The sequence below is a fragment of the Myodes glareolus genome, chromosome 1, assembly GCF_982192425.1.
Source record: "Myodes glareolus chromosome 1, mMyoGla1.1, whole genome shotgun sequence".
NCBI lineage: Eukaryota > Metazoa > Chordata > Mammalia > Rodentia > Cricetidae > Myodes > Myodes glareolus.
The window spans coordinates 84,768,821-84,786,230 of NC_142026.1; the positions used below are offsets into that span (position 1 = coordinate 84,768,821).

Consider the following 17,410-nt stretch of genomic DNA (forward strand, 5'->3'; position numbering starts at 1 on the left):
TGACTTAATTATCTTACTATATTTTAAATCAGCATATCCACCTTAACAGAAAAAGAAATATTAAATTAGTGAAGGAGTATTTGAAATTCAGGTTATTGTAGGGTGGAGCAGGAAGCCAACCAATCCCTGAGCACCCTGAGTCTGAACCCAGATCCAGTAAAAAAAACACACCCTGGTTCTGAGACCTGAGCCAGGGATAGAAACACCCTTAGCCCTGAACCCAGAACCAAAGAAATATGCCCTGACTCTGAAACCAGTGCCAAAGAAACACTTTGTCCCTAGAATCAGAGCCAGTGAAAGAAATACAGTTTGGCCTTGAGATCAGTGCCATCTCTGCCCCTAACCAATTAAACCAATCCCTAAACAGGGAAAACTAAATAATCCCTCTTCTCCATGGGAAAACTCCGCCCCTAAAAGAAGCCCTATATAAGCGTCTCTGCTGTTCAGTTGGAAGCTGCCTTTTACCCACCTGACAGAGGCAGCCACTCTCCTTCCCAAATAAATCTCTTTCTTAAGAGTCTTGGGTGACGCTCTTTATTCACCAGGGCAGAAGAACCTAGCTGAGAAGTCCCTTAGGAGACTGAGCTGAATAACCTTGCTGAGATGCTCCCTTAGGAGGGCTGAACAAGGTTGAGCAAAATAGAAGAACCTTGCTGGGATGTTCCCTAAGAGGGACTGAACAAAGCTGAGCAGAAAAAGTAACAAGTTTTTGCTGGAGCCAAAAGAGATTGCTACGTTTCTGCAGGGACTTCCCCTTTAACAGAGTGTTAGCAAAAGAAGTAAGATCTTGGGAGGGAAAAGCAGAGCTCACCTGTACAGGCTCTCCAGGAGAGGAGCAGGATTGCTATATCCTGCAGGGAGAGCATCCCCCACTGCACCCCAGATTCAGGTAGTCTGGCTTCCTGACAAGTCAGGTCACCTTTTCCTCCAGAGCAGAACTGTCCTATTGTGACCCTAGCCTCCAGAGCTGTCCTATTGCAGCTCTTCCCGTCCAAGGCTGTACTGTTGCTGCTCTAAGTATAGCCTGGCTTTCTGATAAGTCAGGACATCTTTGTAAAGTTGTAACACCCGCACTCCCCGACAGTTATAATTTTGTAATTGAGAAGAGTTTTTTTAATTAATGTAAGTTAATTGTTCTAGTATAAAATGTTCCTAAAACAATAAATTATCAAATAGAAAACTTTTTGCTTTACAACAGAGTAGAGAAGGTGACTGTTCACGTGACTTGCTCTGTGCTCCATCTCTACAAGAGTAAATATGAATCTTTAACAGTTGTACTACTGACCCAGTACCAAATGGTTATCCCTGAAAAATGCATATGAGCAACACTGTACAGACTGTGCAGGTTATATTTAGTGATCTGTATACATATATGCATATATGCATATCACTAAATATAACACCCACATGGTATATAAATGTCATAGCAATAAATGAAGAAAGAAGCCATGGATTTGAAAGATAGCAAAGAGGAGTATATAAGAGGGCTTGGAGGGAGGAAAGGAAAGGGGGGAATGATATAAATATAATGTGAACTTAAAAATAAAAGAAAAACTGTTGATGGCATTATGGTAGGCACAGGTTCTTTTTTAGGCACAATAGTATCACATGTTTTTTACATCAATACATATAGCTCTAAATATATTTTTCAAAAGAAAAAAGACATTATTTAGCACACTACAAAGTGAGCAGTGGGTAGGGCAGAAACAGTAAAACCACCTGCCCAGAGCTAAATAGAAATCTTAACATTGATAATATTATATTATGTAACTCTAGTATAATTTGTTTAATCAGTGGAATTAAAATGTTATTAAGGCTGGTACAATTTGCCAGACAGTGCTATAGTTGCTTAAAAAAATGAATCTCTATGTGAGCTTATATGGTAGGATCTTCTTTTAAAAGTGTTACTGCATTTATTTATTGGGGACACGTGCGCACATGTGTGTGTGCGCGCACATGCATGTGTATGTATGTGAATATGGTGCACATGTGGAGGTCAGAGGACAGCTTGGAGTCAGTTTTCTCCTTTCCCATGCGGTCCTGGGGCCTGAGCTCAGGTCACGTTGGCAGCATTGCTCTGACTTTATACTAGAACCTTTGTGGTAGAATGGATGGGACAAGAATGTGTACATTTACATTTCTGTATTATTAAATGCTTTCTGCAACGTGGTATAGGCTTTCAACTGCCAGCATTGTAAGGTTTGTCAAACTTCAATAAAATGAAAAAAAACTATACTTTTATAATGGATAACAGAATTTCTTGCTTTGATAACCTTAAAATTATAGATGATTTATAAAGCACTGATAATCATGATCTCTCTCCCCCTCCTACTCTTTACAGAGCAAACTATTCATGGAAGGATTTAGAAGCTTGAAAGAAGGAGAGCCAGTGGAATTTACATTTAAAAAATCCCCCAAAGGCCTTGAGTCAATACGGGTAACAGGCCCAGGTGGGAGCCCCTGCTTAGGAAGTGAAAGAAGACCTAAAGGGAAGACACTGCAAAAAAGAAAACCAAAGGGAGATAGGTAATTGTACTTGGCTGGCTTATGAGTGTACTGTATTTGAAAAATGTTGTAAAATTTCATTATCGTTTTGATTATGGATTTTTATGAAGTCTAGTTGAAAGAAAATAGTAGTACTGTGTCAAAACGACAGTCTTCAGAGTGCTTAGCTGCAGTTAGCATCAAGTGAGCAATAGTGCTAAGACTGCCATCCCCAGACTGTTGGGAGCAGAGGAGGGGCTCAGATTCTTACGGAAGAAGTGCCTCTCTCTGTACAATTTTCTGGTTCCACTTGCTTTTTCCAGTGAAAGTATACAGATTGATTTATCTATTTTTAATATGATAACTGATGCTCTGAAAATTCAAACATTAAAAAACTGACATTGGGGAAAGGTTACTTGAAATCCCAGATGCAGGCAGCAGTCAAAATATCTGCTGTTTTATTTTTAAGCCAACTCTTAGATGTCAGTAACTAACAGTTGCATGCATTCTTACTGTATGAATCTGCCAAAATTTACAAACAGTGCTGTCAGGACTATTGAATCTGTTTTCTGTACTTTGAAATTAGCACTACTGTATCAATTCTTATGTGTACATTGTTTAGATATTGTCTGATTATATCCTTAGAATAGATATTTACTACTGAAAATCTGGACCAAAGACTATGTATTGAAGGTTTTTGGTACCTGGTTTTAAACTGCTATCCAAAATAATAAGAGCAAAACATAGCAGAAATGAGATAGCTTTCTGAATGTTATTTAGTCTTTTTTAATTACATATCTACAGATCATAGTGTTTTTATCTTTTGTAACATTTGACTGGTGCATACATGAACTTTGATTATAGAAAAAAATAGAACATCATTAAAATTAGTTTTAAAAGTATAATCTCATAATCTAATTTACCACTTTATACCAGTTGGCTTTCTGTTGCTATGACAAAATACTTGAAAAAATTAACTTAAAAGAGAAGTGTATTTTGCACACTTGATGACTCTTGAAAAGGAGAGAGTTGGCAGAGGCCCTGAAGGTACATCCTCAGTAATCTATTTTTGCCAACTAGGCCCCACATCCTTAAGTCCAATTTCCTGTTAAGCTATTAACCCATTGATGCTATTAAAGTGAACCTCTTCCCAAAGGACCTGCTTCTGAACAATGCTTCCTGGGGGCCACATCTTTAACACAAGCTCTTCAGAAGCATTTAGCTCTAATTGTAACGTTTCTTAAAGTACCTCCTGACAGTTGTTACTTTAGTTAATTTGGAGAAGCAAGTATGAAAGCTGAGGAATCAACAACGGATGCTTTTCCAGTGTACCAGAAAGAGATGGTGGTGGTTTGGATTGGGGTGGTAGACATAGAAGTGGTGAGCGAAATTCCTGTATGTTTTGAAGGTGGAGACGGCAGGATTTACTGATGGATCAGATGTGGACTGTGAGAGAAGAAGAGTCCAGGATGATTCCAAGGTTTGTTTGGCCTGGGCAACAAGAAAGATGGAGGGACCAGTTGCCAAGATGGGAAAAACTGCAGGAGCAGGAATACGTGGACAGCTTGGCTTGGGAATGATGAATATTCAAGAGGGTTACAAATTAAGTGAAAAGGTACTGGATATGGAGTTCTAGGGCAGAAAATAAGAGTTCAGCAGTAGTCAGTGAAATGATATTTATACCCATAATGAAAAAAAGAATGAGCTCTGGGTCGTTCTAACACTGAGAAGGAGCAGTGAAAAAGGATGTGGAAGCAATGGGAACAGGAAGGTCATCTAGAAGGGTTTTGTTTTGGAAGACTGGGAAGGAAAAAAATTAAGGAGGTGAGTACTATGTCTGTTGAGAGATGCCGATGATACAGTGATCACGATGATCACTGAGACTCCAACCACTTAGCAACACAGAAGTGACTAATGGATGTGACGAGAACAACTCTGCAGACTGGTGGGAGTGAAAGCTTGTGTCTTGTTCAACAGAGAATGATAGGAGAAGATGCAGCAGCAGCAGACACTGTGTGGAGATATTTTCTAAAGGTTAAGAACTTACAGAATGTATATGTGTGGATGGGGAATGGTTTAATAGAAAAGGAAGAATCGTGCAGAAGAGAGGACAGGGCTGCACTGATTCCTTAGGTTAAAGATGGAATTGAAAGCACAACCCTGAGGTCTGACTGTGATTGTGAATGGTTTACTCTTAGCCTACATGAAGATGGAGTTAAATGATGAACAGTACCTAAAAAAAATGATAGGAACCTGTCAATCAGGTGTAGGCGCTGACTAGGAGATGTCGCTAGGGGTGGAAATTTGAGCACTGAAGTCAATCGCAATTCTATAGTTATAAATCATGGGGAAGAAACCAATGGCTCTGACATTTTAAGAAATAAATGATAAAATTTCAGTGTGATGTGAGATGGATTACTTACAGTCTTAAGGCATCTCCCCCAGCAAAATGCTTACTGATTACAAAAGTACATGAATAGAGAAGTGTGCCCCATAACATCTTGGTCACATGGTTAAAAACAAAAATTATCAGTAAAGGGAAAACTTAAAGTGCACAGCATCTGATGACAGAATGCTGCACTGCATGGGTTACATGACAGCCTTGCTGAGGATGAATGACCTCAATCTAACATTAAGGGACTAGCACTCAAATACAAACTGCAATTTAGATACTCACACCTCTCATTCTTCCAATGCCTTTAAGTATAAAGGCAGACAGAAAGAATGTGGGTAGATTCCAGTTTGGGAGAACTTAGCATACTCTCTTCCTAATTTATAAGCAACGCAAGATGAAGAGAAGTACGTTTAGAGATTTGGGTACTGGTGTAAGCCACTTTTGAACTTAGAATTTACAAAATTCTGAAAATAATGGTGTTAGGGTTCGGGATACAGATTCACGGGGAAGTTCTTGCCTTGTTATGTGCAAGGCCTTGGTCTTAATGCTGGATAGTTAAAAAATGACCTTAAGTAGTTGATTTGGTTCACTGAAGCATGAAAAAGGCAGACTTCTAGTTAATTCTTTTTTAAAAGAAAAACTAACATTGGTACATTTTTGTATGTTTTGCTTATTTGGAATATTGATTTTATTTTATGTCTCAGACTTACATAACAATTTATATTTTTCTGCACAGCTCTGTGAATTTTCACATGCATACATTGCTCCTCTCACCATTATGATTTACTCTGAACAGTCTATTACCCCACAAACAAACAACCTCCCACTCCCTTTTATAGCTTCCCACTCTTAATCTATCCCCTTGGCAACCAGTAACTTGTTCTTTCATGTTATGATTGGTTTTGTTTTGGTGGGTGTCATATGAACAGATTTATTTGTTTCATAATCTTTTGAAATTTTCCTTTTTTTTTATCATCATGCTTTTGAAATTTATCTACAATGTTGAATGTCTCAGTAGTTCATTCTTTTATATTGTTGGGTAATATTCCATTATTATGCTTTAACAGTATCTATTTAATTCATCTGTTGAAGGATTTGAGTATTTTCCTGTTGTGTCTGTTATGAACAGCATGGCAAAAGACTCCAAGTGTGGGTTTTTAATGCATGTTAGTCTTCGATTTTGGAGTGGGACAGCTATATACCATGGTCATGGGTATATGTTTACCTTGGTTTTGCAAAGGAGCCACATTCTCCTGTATCTCTGTCAGCAGTGTACAAGCCACCTGCTATGCATATTTGCCAGTAATTGATGTTTTTCAGCTGAACATAGGCTTAGCTACCCCATAAATGTGGTGGGCATGGTTGTAATTTTGATGCTGCTGTCTTTATTCTCTGGGACTCCAGTAAACTGTGCCTGTGCATTTTTTTAATAGTATGTGTATTTTCTTTTCTTATTTTCTTTTCTCTCTCTTTCTCTCTTTTTTAAAAAAGATTTATTTATTTATTTTTATTATGTATACAACATTCTGCCTCCATGTATGCCCGTGCGCCAGAAGAGGGCACCAGATCTTATTTCAGATGGTTGTGAGCCACCGTGTGGTTGCTGGGAATTGAACTCAGGACCTCTGGAAGAGCAGCCTGTGCTCTTAACCACTAAGCCATCTCTCCAGCCCTCTTTCTTTCTCTTTAAGACAGGATTTCTCTGTAGCTTTGGTGCCTATCCTGGAGCAAGATCTTTTAGATCAGGCCGACCTTGAACTCACAGAGATCCACCTACCTCTGCCTCCCCAGTGCTGGGATTAAAGACACGCACCAACACCACCCAGCGAGATACTTATTTTCTTGTTATTATTCTGAGAGCTTTTATTATGCACTATGATACAGGACATTTTCCAGTTAAACCTTTTCCAAATATTTTCTTCTATTCTGTAGCCTTTTTTTCTCTCAGATAATCTTGTAGTACAAGAGTTTTTTATTTTGATGAGGACAGTTCAATTAGCCTTTGTTTGATGTCATGCTTAAGAATCTTTTGCTTAGGGCTGGAGAGATGGCTCAGTGATTAAGAGCATTGCCTGCTCTTTCAAAGGTCCTGAGTTCAATTCCCGGCAACCACATGGTGGCTCACAACCATCTCTAATGACGTCTGGTGCCCTCTTCTGACCTGCAGACATACACACAAACAGAATATTGTATACATAATAAATAAATAAAATATTATTTAAAAAAAAGAATCTTTTGCTTAAAAGGTGGGTATGGTGGGCCCCTCTGTAATCCCAGCACATAGGAGCAGAGACAGCAATCTCTGAGTTTGAGGACAGCCTGATCTACAGAGTGAATTCCAGGACAGCCAGAGCTGCACAGAGAAATCCTGTCTTGAAAAAAAACAATCAAACAACCCCCCCCCAAAACAAACAAAATAAAAAGAGAATTCTTTGCTTGACACCAGATCACAGTATTTCCTTCCATGTCTCTCTAGTAGGGTGCTTTTTGGTTTTTATTATTCTTATTATAGCAATATGATTAACATTTGCTTATTGATCCAATTAGAGTTTACTTTGTATCTGGTGTAACATTTAGATTGATTCATTTTCATTTATGAATCATGAATTAGATACTGTCTGTTAAAATGAAGAGTGTTCATAAAGTCTTCCATGATAGAAAAGATTTCTTACAGTTTCAGATAAAATAATTTTGTATTTACTGTTTAGCTTGTTTTATCTTAGTTTAGGTCATCTTCAGATGAGTATGGAGGCGAAACCCCCTTGTAGCTTTCCTCATTATAAAATTAAGATGACTGATGAAAAATTAGAGACTTTATGCTTTTTTCTCAAAAATTAGTCTAGTCTTGGTACCTTTCTCTAAAGAACATAGTTTACTATGAAAACAAGAAGTCAATTTTAACAATTAAATTTGAGATAGGCTAATAAAATGATAACTTTGACATTCTATTTATTTGAATTACTACTGTTGGATTCAGTATGAAATTTTGGTTTATACTTGCAGATATTTGGAATGACTAGACAGACATGCAGTGAGACTATTGGTCTAGAAATCTTTGTATAGATAAAGTGACTTGATGCTAAATAATTAGTAAATGAAATACATGTAACATTTAAGAACATTTGTGGTGAATTCCCATATGGAGGGTATAGATATCTGGTTCTGGGACTAGTCTGTTTACAGTTTCTGTTTTCCCCCAGCATAGTGACTGTTGTCTTTGTTCTCCTTAACCTTCCACATCTTCTGACCCAACCACACACTCTGATAATAATGGAAGGCCTTTTCTAACAGCAATGACTTGAATTTTTAAAAAGTAGCTTAGAATTTTTAAAAATAGCTGAGACAATATTCCAGTGCTTTCAGTTAATTTGGTGCAATATTTAATTTTTAAAACCATATTAACATATTAGTACTTTTTCATATTCTATATAATATTTTGTTTCTAAAGGATGCTAATTGCTAAGGTTTTTTTGTGGAAGTTCAGAGAATTCCTTTATTTGGTACTATTAAAAAAGAGTCTTTAGTTCTAGATGGTTTTTATTTACACTAATTCTTAGTTTGACATGCCCGGTAGTATAATATTGAAATGACACATTGTGATATGCTGTCTTTATTGCCAAAAAGACCAGGGAGAGTATAAATAGAATCTAATTATATGGTATCTGGTTCAAACTCAGCTTAGAGTTAAACGTGTGTGCGCATGTGCGCACAAACACACATACATGCACACATGCATGCACACACGAGTGAGCACACACACACACACATATGACCCTGGTTTTCACATGAGATGTATGGTAGTTGATTTTTATAAAACTATAATTTTGTGGACTTAAATTATTTTGAATTTGTATGAAAGTTTTGTAAGAGATTCGGAATTAGAAAAGTTGCCATGTATGCTTAATAAAGAGCTGTATGTTTTATTTACCCCATGGAAAATATTTCTATGATGCTCACTCTTAGAACAGGAGAGCTATAAATTAGGTACCGGTAGTTCTTCCCTCACCCCACTTCTGCACTGTTATAACCTTTCCCATTCATTATCTCTATTGTGGAATTTGGCGGCTTCTAGTTACTTTATGTGGGAAATCTTGTGCTGTGTCTTTTGAAATCTTAATAGCATTCCTGAAAATAATAAGCCTATGCTTAGACTTTGCTGTTTCACTTTAAGAAGTCCTTCAGTAGTGTTGTTTTCATGGTTACTATATCCTAGAACCTGTTTCCAAAAGAAAATTCAAATGCTGTTTAGGTGCTAGAGGTGTTTGAAAAGATGTAAATTGATAAATTCCAATAAATAACAATTTCACCCTGATACTTATGTGATTAGATTTAGGAATTTGCTGTTTAGTAGGTTCCTATTGTGGCAGAGAAATCTTTCAGGCATGAATTGATAGGCCAGATCCTTTGAGGTCTGTCTGTCCTGACCTATGACCCCTATTCTTACAAGATCAACATCTGAGGGCAAGAGATTAAGGCAGTTTAAAGACTGGAATGGTAAATGGAATGGAAAAATTAGCCAGCACATTTTGGGTGCGAAACATCAAAGTCATCAAATAGTCTGCTTATTTTAAACCTGGCTTATGGGTGTAACATGCTAATTTTACCATGTTTGTTGGATTCAGAAAAGAAAGTTTATCTTTATGATACTGTTAACTATATGATCCAGATTACATTCATACAGCTTAACCTCAAAATATCAGGAAATACAGAATAATTGGTCTCAGTATCATTACATTTTAATTTCTGACCAGTTTGATAATTCTTTTTAAAAAATCTTAATATCTACTGTGAAATACTTATTAATAATGTTGAATAAAATACATAGTTTGAATTAACCAAACTGTAGCTCTAGGTATACACTATTAAACTGCAAGAAAAGTAGACATTTTTAAAGGTGGAGGTAGAAAATAGAAGAAAAGGCATCGAGCTTTCTAATTACATGCTTTTCATACAGTAATTGCAAAATTTAGATCAGTATGCCTTTCTAATTCCCGTGTTAGTCCTTTGTTAGCAACTTTACACCGCCCTTTATTGTACATTTGTATCCTGGGTAGCTGTGAGTTTGCACCCTTACGTTTGAACGTCTGCTAAGGGCTATAGCTGGACAACTGAATTGTTGCTTCCAAGTTTTTGTTAATTTATGTATGTAGCACCTAAGGAAGTTAGTAAAACCAATAGTATGCCCAAGTCTCTCTCTCTCTCTCTCTCTCTCTCTCTCTCTGCAATTTTAAAATTCTACCCCCCCCCCCCAATTATCATATTATAGGCCTAATTTTGGGGCAGTTTTCCTAGTCCTTTCTTCTTGTGATTATTTGGCCAGAGATCTTTTAATGAGGCAATTATAGTTGTTTCCTCCATTCACATTAGCTTAGCAGATGCTCTCCCTGCTGTGACCCCTGTTCAGACCAAGCAGACAATGTGCCATTCTCATCACCCTCTGCCAGACACTGTGTGGGGCTGAGCTTCATTTTGGTGTTGCATAGGTCTCCCCAGATGTCTAATGGGAATGATCGGAAGCAAAATGACAAGTAAGCAGAGGTTTAGGTTGATTTTCTGATCATCATTTATTTTAAATGTTATAAATGCATAATGTCTCTAAGGAAAAAAATTGGAAGCAACTCTAATATTGCAAGAATAATATGGAATACATGATTTCAGTGTAAAGTTCTAGTGCAAGATGGGTATTTTTAACTGTGAGATTAAAAAGGGAATCTAGCCTCTAATATTAAATTTTGTATATTTATTTTTACCACTTAGATCATAGCCTACTACCACTTGACCAACCTTAGGTATGTTTTTAAAATAACATATGGCATTATTTAAAATATCACATTTGTTTAAATGTTTTAAATTTAATCATATATTACATATCATATCTCAACATTGTGGTGTTCATTTTATTCCTGTGAGAAAAGAATAAAGTGTGGTCAAGTTGAATATTAACAAAATTTCTATATTATGCTCTTAAATCCCTTCACTGAAACAGTAGTCTTATCCTTTAACTTCTAGAAACATAAGGGAATTTGTGTTTCTAGAAGCTAAAGCTCTATTAATGAGAGACAAAGCTAGTTCTGTTCTCATGAAGCTAAAGGCCTCCCAAAAAGACTCTTCTACATTTATACTAGAACTTAGCATTTTCACTTTGGTTAAACAGATTAAGAACATGAACTACTCACAAAGAAAATGTTATTTTTGTTGCTATAATAAGGTAACTTTAAGTTAAATTATAATAATTAACATAAAATATCTTCCCATACTGCTCAGAAGTAGTAATTAAATACAATAGACTGCTGTTTTGTAAAATCATATTTATGATTAGTTAATTTCCAAGTGATTTTTTTAGAAAAATGCATTTTACATGTCAGAGTTTTAAAATTATGAATATTTTGAATGCTAGCCAGAACATTTGGTCAGAAGAGTACTGCTTTGTAAACCTGAGGATTTGAGTTTGATTCCTAGAGACAGCCTAAAAAAAAATCATGTGTGGCTGTATGTTTGTATTCCAGGGAGCTAGAGACAAGCAAATAAATCCCTGGTACTCACTAACCAGCTGGCGGCCTGACCTCCCTGGAGAGTTCCAGACCAGTGAGAAACTCCTGAAAACAAGGTTGGGGCTGCAGAGTTGAGATAACAAGTAAAAAGCATTAGCCATGCAAGCCTAGTGACTTGAGTTTAATCTCTGGGACTCAAGTAAAAAACCAGATGCTGCTGTGTGCATCTATAATTCCAGCACTTGGGAGGCAGAGACAGAGTAGCGGAGCTGGTTATCCTGGAGTACAGGGTGTGGCAACAGAAGCAGGAGAGACCCTGACTCAACAAGATAGAAGGTGGAAACCAGCTCTGCAAGTTGTCACTGGGGCATTAACATCACTCAGTGAGTAGTTACTTGCTGACAAATCTGACAACCTGAGTTTGTTCCCAGAACCCCTGTGGTAGAAAGTAGGAACCCTGTTCCTGCAACGTTGTCCTCTTACCTCCACACATGTGCTGTGGTACACATGCCCCTGCACACAGGCACACTTGCACACAAAGAAAGCACGGTACATGGAACCTAACAAAGGATGTCTGAGCTTATCTGCTGACCTCAACATGCATTCCTGTCTTCACACACATGCACATACACATGCATGTATAAATTGTTGGTCAGTTAATGTGAGCAAAGAACAAGTATTAAATTTGAAAAAAGGTCAAAGAAGAATTGAAGACTATTCATTTTGTAGTGCTTTGTTAATTCTTCACTGTTTGTTATTTAAATTGGGTTAGTAAGGGAAAAAAATCAGACATCTTCCTTGCTTTTAGGAGAGAAAGACCCTCATTGACTGGGAGATAGAAGAATGCTTAGAATTTTGGGAGCTGTGGGAAAGGCTCAGTGGCTAGGCTTGATCTGTGGAATCCACGTGATACTTGTGCAGTAGAGCTCTAGTACTGCTACAGTGAGACAGGGAGGTGGGAGCTGGAGAATACTCAGGAGCCTACAGCCTACCTCGTCTGGGTACTGCAAGAGGCTGACACTAGAGGTTGTCTTCTGTGGCACATGTGTGTGTTCGTGCACTCACACACTCACACAGAGTTCAGAATCTCTAAAAATGAGAAGAAGGTATTTGTGTAAGTTCTATACCATTTGTGACCTGGTTTCTCTCCTTCACAACTGGAAATATGAGTAGAACTTTAAGTCTGTTTTCTGAGAATTTATATTAAGGATAATTGAATTACATAGCCATCCTTATGGAAGGATAAAGCAAGATAGGTTCATCCTTCAAGGAACTCATTTGCCTTGTTGTGAGCTTGAACCAAGGACTGCTTTACACTTAACCTGTCTTCTCACTAGCCATTCTATACTATAGATACTAAAAACTTCCATTTATAGCATTTTACAAAACAAAACCATTATATGTTTTAACTCACTTCTGCTTTTGAAGCTTTTATCTCCTTATTCTTTATCAATAAAACCTTGGGAGTCAGATATCAGGATAAGAATCTGAGTGATCAGGGAATCAGCAGAGAAGCCACCAGTGATCCCCACCCCTCTCTCCAGAAGGATCCCCCGGAATCTTTCTAAGCCTCACCCTACTACTTCCTGTGTCTCTCTATATGTCCTTGGTCCTCCAGAACCCCTATGGTTAATTTTGGTCAGCTAGTAGCTAGCCCCACCCTCTGATTCAAAGTAAACTTTATTGCCAGTCTCGGGTTCATCAGAATGTGACCAAAATATCACATAACCCTTTTGTCTAGATATAAAGGGAAGGTTTTAACTCTAACAAAGTAAAACTATATATAATAGGAATAATTATCAGGTAAGAATTACATTCACAATGTACAGTCTATTTGTACTTGAAAAATTCAGAGAAAATATTCCATTATCTATCCTATCTTGGTGAGTTCAACATTTTGAACCTAATTCACTTTATATCCTAACTTGTATTTCCAACCCAAAACTATCTTATTTTAGATAGGTAGGCATTCTTCAAATGTTTCAGAGATCTACAGAATATGACATCTAAGATGTTTTAATAACATAAGACTTTTCATGATAATTAGACATGTCTGCTCCTGATAGCACAAATCTACTTCAGAGAAGATGGGCATTGAAGAAACTTCAAATGGAATTTTCTTTCACTGTGGCAAAGTTAGCCACTAAGTAAGAAAGTGCTCTTGCCTAGACTGCTGACAGTATGCTGTGCTGTGGAATAACCCTTCTGTACACTGTGAATACGTATTGCTCTTACTGATTAATAAAGAAGCTGATTGGACAATACCAAGACAGGATAAAGTTAGCAGAACAATCAATATGTTTTTTTTCTAGACCCTTTCATTTGCCTGCAAATTTCAAAATGCCATTTTTTTTACTGCTGTGTAGTACTCCATTGTGTAAATGTACCACATTTTCTTTATCCATTCTTCAGTTGAAGTAAAAAGTTTAAACTTAATAAAGTGTTGTGTGATATATCTCTGGGGATCTTTATTACCCCTTTCTATTTATTAAGCATATTATTTAAAGTACTTTTAAATCTTTCTATAACTGTTTGTCCTGTAGTATTGTGAAGTATACCTATAATATGCTTTATGTTGTAATATGCAAAAAACTCTTTTACTAGAAACATATACTGGAGCATTGTCAGTCTTAATTTGTACAGGTGTTGCTATGATGGCTATGACTTTTAATAGATGTGTAATTACAGAATCAACGTTTTCTGAAGTTAAGGCAGAAATCCTGAATATTTATCTGTGGTATGGTGAACATATTTTAATTTTCCAAATTCTGAAAAATAAAACACTTGTGTCATATTTTGTGTTCTGACAATAAAACTTGCCTTGAGATTAGTGAGTCAGTGGAGCTAGACACTAGTTAACCATAGAGGCTAGGCTGTGGTGACTCATGCCTTTAATCCCAGCACTTGGGAGACAAGAGAAGAAGTGGTAGGGTGGAGAGAGTGAGTGTGAAGGCTGGGAGGAGGGCAGAGACAGGAGCTCAACCTCTTTGGATTGAGGAAGGTGATAGGTAGAAAGCAACTGGTGGCTGCTTCCAGTTCTCCGATCTTCCAGGCTTTCCCCCAATATTTGACTCCCAATCTTTTACTGATTAGGATTAATTAGATTTATGTTTCAAAACACATCCATATGCCCAAATTCTTTTCTTTGAAAGTACCTTTTAGGTTACTTCCTACAGGTAATGGAGTATATTTATACAACAAACAAGAGGATATTTCCTTATAATTTCCTTGGCTTGTTGCCAGGTGATAAAAACCCTTTAAACTTTTGCTGTTAATGTAATATTTCTTATGAAATTCTGAGGCTTCACTAGCACTACTAATAGCTGTTCAGTTTCAACATTCCCTCATGCTAGAGGGGTGGTAGGCCTGTATGGGATCTGATATATGTTGTATACAAGGGATAGTTTCTATTTCTGATTATTTCTTGTAATTGAATAAATAAAAAAGCTAGTTCTGAATTTTATGTAATAATTTTAGTGGTTTCAATATGTAAAACAACTCTCTGCATGTTGAAAGTCAGTAACTATATTAAAAGGTTCTGGAAAAATCTAATAAAACCATGAGAATAGCATATAATTCTGGCTTTTGAGCAGAATCATAAGGGCTTTTAGCCACTTAAATTTTCTGACTTATAACCTGCCTTTACTGTTTTATTTGTATCAGTATAGAATGTCAGGATTCCAGTAGTTGATGTTCCTCGTACAATGTGGTAAAGAATCCATTTAATCCTTTTTTATAATTGAAGGCTCTTGCTTTTGGAATATTTTGCTATTTATCTTCCAAGAAATTACTGCAGGCCCTTTTCCAGTGTTCAGTCTCTGCTATAATGAGGAAGTTTCAACATTAGTAAAAGGTACCATAGTTTGTTTTGCGTCTATTCCTGTTAATTAAGTCTTAATTTTTCTTCTAGAATCAATTTAGAACATTTCTACATAGGTCTTTAATTTTTTTACTCTATTTGTGGTAAAAATATGCATCCTAAGATATCATCTTTTTTTCTGCACAGAAATTCTGTGGGAGAATATTTCGATGGTAAAATAACCAGAGTACAATCCAGCTCTGGATCCAAACAATCCACATGTGTATCCAATAATTTCTTTTCTACCAAAGCCAATTCGCTCTCAGCCTCAGCTGGTATTTTTTTAGACAATTTAAGTTTTTATCAGCCTATAAAGTTTGAAATAAATTACTTAGTTCTTGAATTGTCAATTGAATTGTGGGCGATAGCCAGTTAATATCTCCCAGAAATTTTTGAAAATCATTAAAAGTTCGTAATTGATCTGTCCTGATTTGTACTTTCTGTCGTTAAATTTTCTGCAAACTTATTGTATATTTTAGGTAATTAATAGAATCTCCTCTTTGTGATTTTTCAGGAGCAATTTGAAACATGCTATAAGTACTATCAATGCAATGAGAAGGAAAATGTACTAAGAAAAGGAACTAAGCAGTTTGCTGTTTTCATACATCATGGTGTTCTATCTGAGGTTACCTGCACATCCATTAGTGGAGCAATAATTGAAATAAAACAATTCAAGATTGTTTTTTATTATAAATTCAACACACAAATTGAACTAAGAACATCTTAAAATATGGATTATAAGGGCATAGTCCATATCCCAAGAACACTATTAGAATTTTTACTTTCTTTAAAACAAAAATGTTCATTCAGTGCCCTGGGGCATAGGTCAGGGATGAAATGAATGCATAACAGATGTGAGGTCCTGGGTTCAGTTACTATCCCCTGGAAAAATTGTCCACTTTGCATTTGGAATTCAAACTGTATCTAAAAGTTAATTTGAGAGAACTGAGAAATCTTCATGAACAAAGTGATAAAGGTACATTGGATATAAGAGCACACCTTGTTCATGAATTTGTTGTTTTTTTACCCCCTTGTTGGGGCCCGGTGTTAACCCGGACCATAGATTATTTCTCTCGACCAGATTCCAACATAAACTCTCTCTCTTGACTGGCTTGGAGGTGTAGGAATAAAGACACAACTCACATGACTTAATTGGGAGGCAGATTTTTAGTGGTCCCTCATAAAGTTCTGAGTTTACATCCTGAAGATTTTTTCTCATTTATTTTTCAAACAGCTTTTATACCAACACATAAACTGAGTGGGAAAATACACCAGACCTGTCTCCTAGGTAACCAGGTGAATGGCGTTTTGTCACGTCCACATCTACCTGTCTGTTGTGTATGTTAGCTGTCACATAGGCTTGAATCAGCATCTCTATGCCTTATGATCCTCCAAATTACAAAGAAAGGAGCAACAACATCCTGTCCTTTGTTAGGGCAGTGACTGCCTGTCTGTAGGGCTATGTGACCACCTCAGGTGGGGTCTATGGCTTCTGAGCCTGGCTGCCACACCACATAGAAATATGGGTCTACACTCCCTTCTCCTTAAAATGAATAAGTGATGGTGTTGACTTAGTTTTCTGTTGGCCATTTACTGCTGGGCATGCAGACTACCCATATGAGCAGTTTGTTTCCTCAGTGACACTGCCATGTAGAAAACTGAGTTTTCATTTGCGAGTAGTTATCAATTACATTTAGTTCCTGAGTCCCGGGGTTATGTGTCCACTTCTCCTTTCAGCTTTAGGAGCTCATCTGGTGCAACCCACACAGGCCCTACGCATGCTGCCTCAGTGCCTGTAGTTCGTGAGCTTTAATCATGTTGGTGTCTAGAACCTTGTTTGCTTAGTGTTCTCATCCCCTCTGACTCTTACATTCTTTTTGCCTCTTCTTCAGGATTCCCTAAGTCCCTAGGGGAAGAATTTGATGGTCACATCCCCTTTAGTTTCGAGTGCTCCACAGTCTGTCTCTCTCTCTCTCTCTCTTTCTCCCTTGACTCACAACATATATAATATAAATATACCAAAATATAAATATATTTTATTAAAGCATAGTATAAATAAAATTAATATATAAATATAAAATTGCAATACATATTTTTTCTCTTTTTGTATCTTACAGGTCCTTTGAATATATATTACAGTTTCTAGTTTAGTGTTTTTATGGAATTCTGAGCATGCGAATG

At 36.8% G+C, this 17,410-nt stretch overlaps 1 protein-coding gene across 1 annotated transcript in view; it reads left to right on the top strand.

Moving 5' to 3' along the window:
- Lin28b (lin-28 RNA binding posttranscriptional regulator B) overlaps positions 1-17,410 on the top strand; it is a 93,075-nt gene that overhangs the window by 40,102 nt on the left and 35,563 nt on the right. The window contains exons 3-4 of the mRNA XM_048449033.3: positions 2,342-2,526; positions 3,893-3,964. Coding sequence (XP_048304990.1) covers positions 2,342-2,526; positions 3,893-3,964 — 257 coding nt within the window. The remainder of the gene's footprint in view (positions 1-2,341; positions 2,527-3,892; positions 3,965-17,410) is intronic.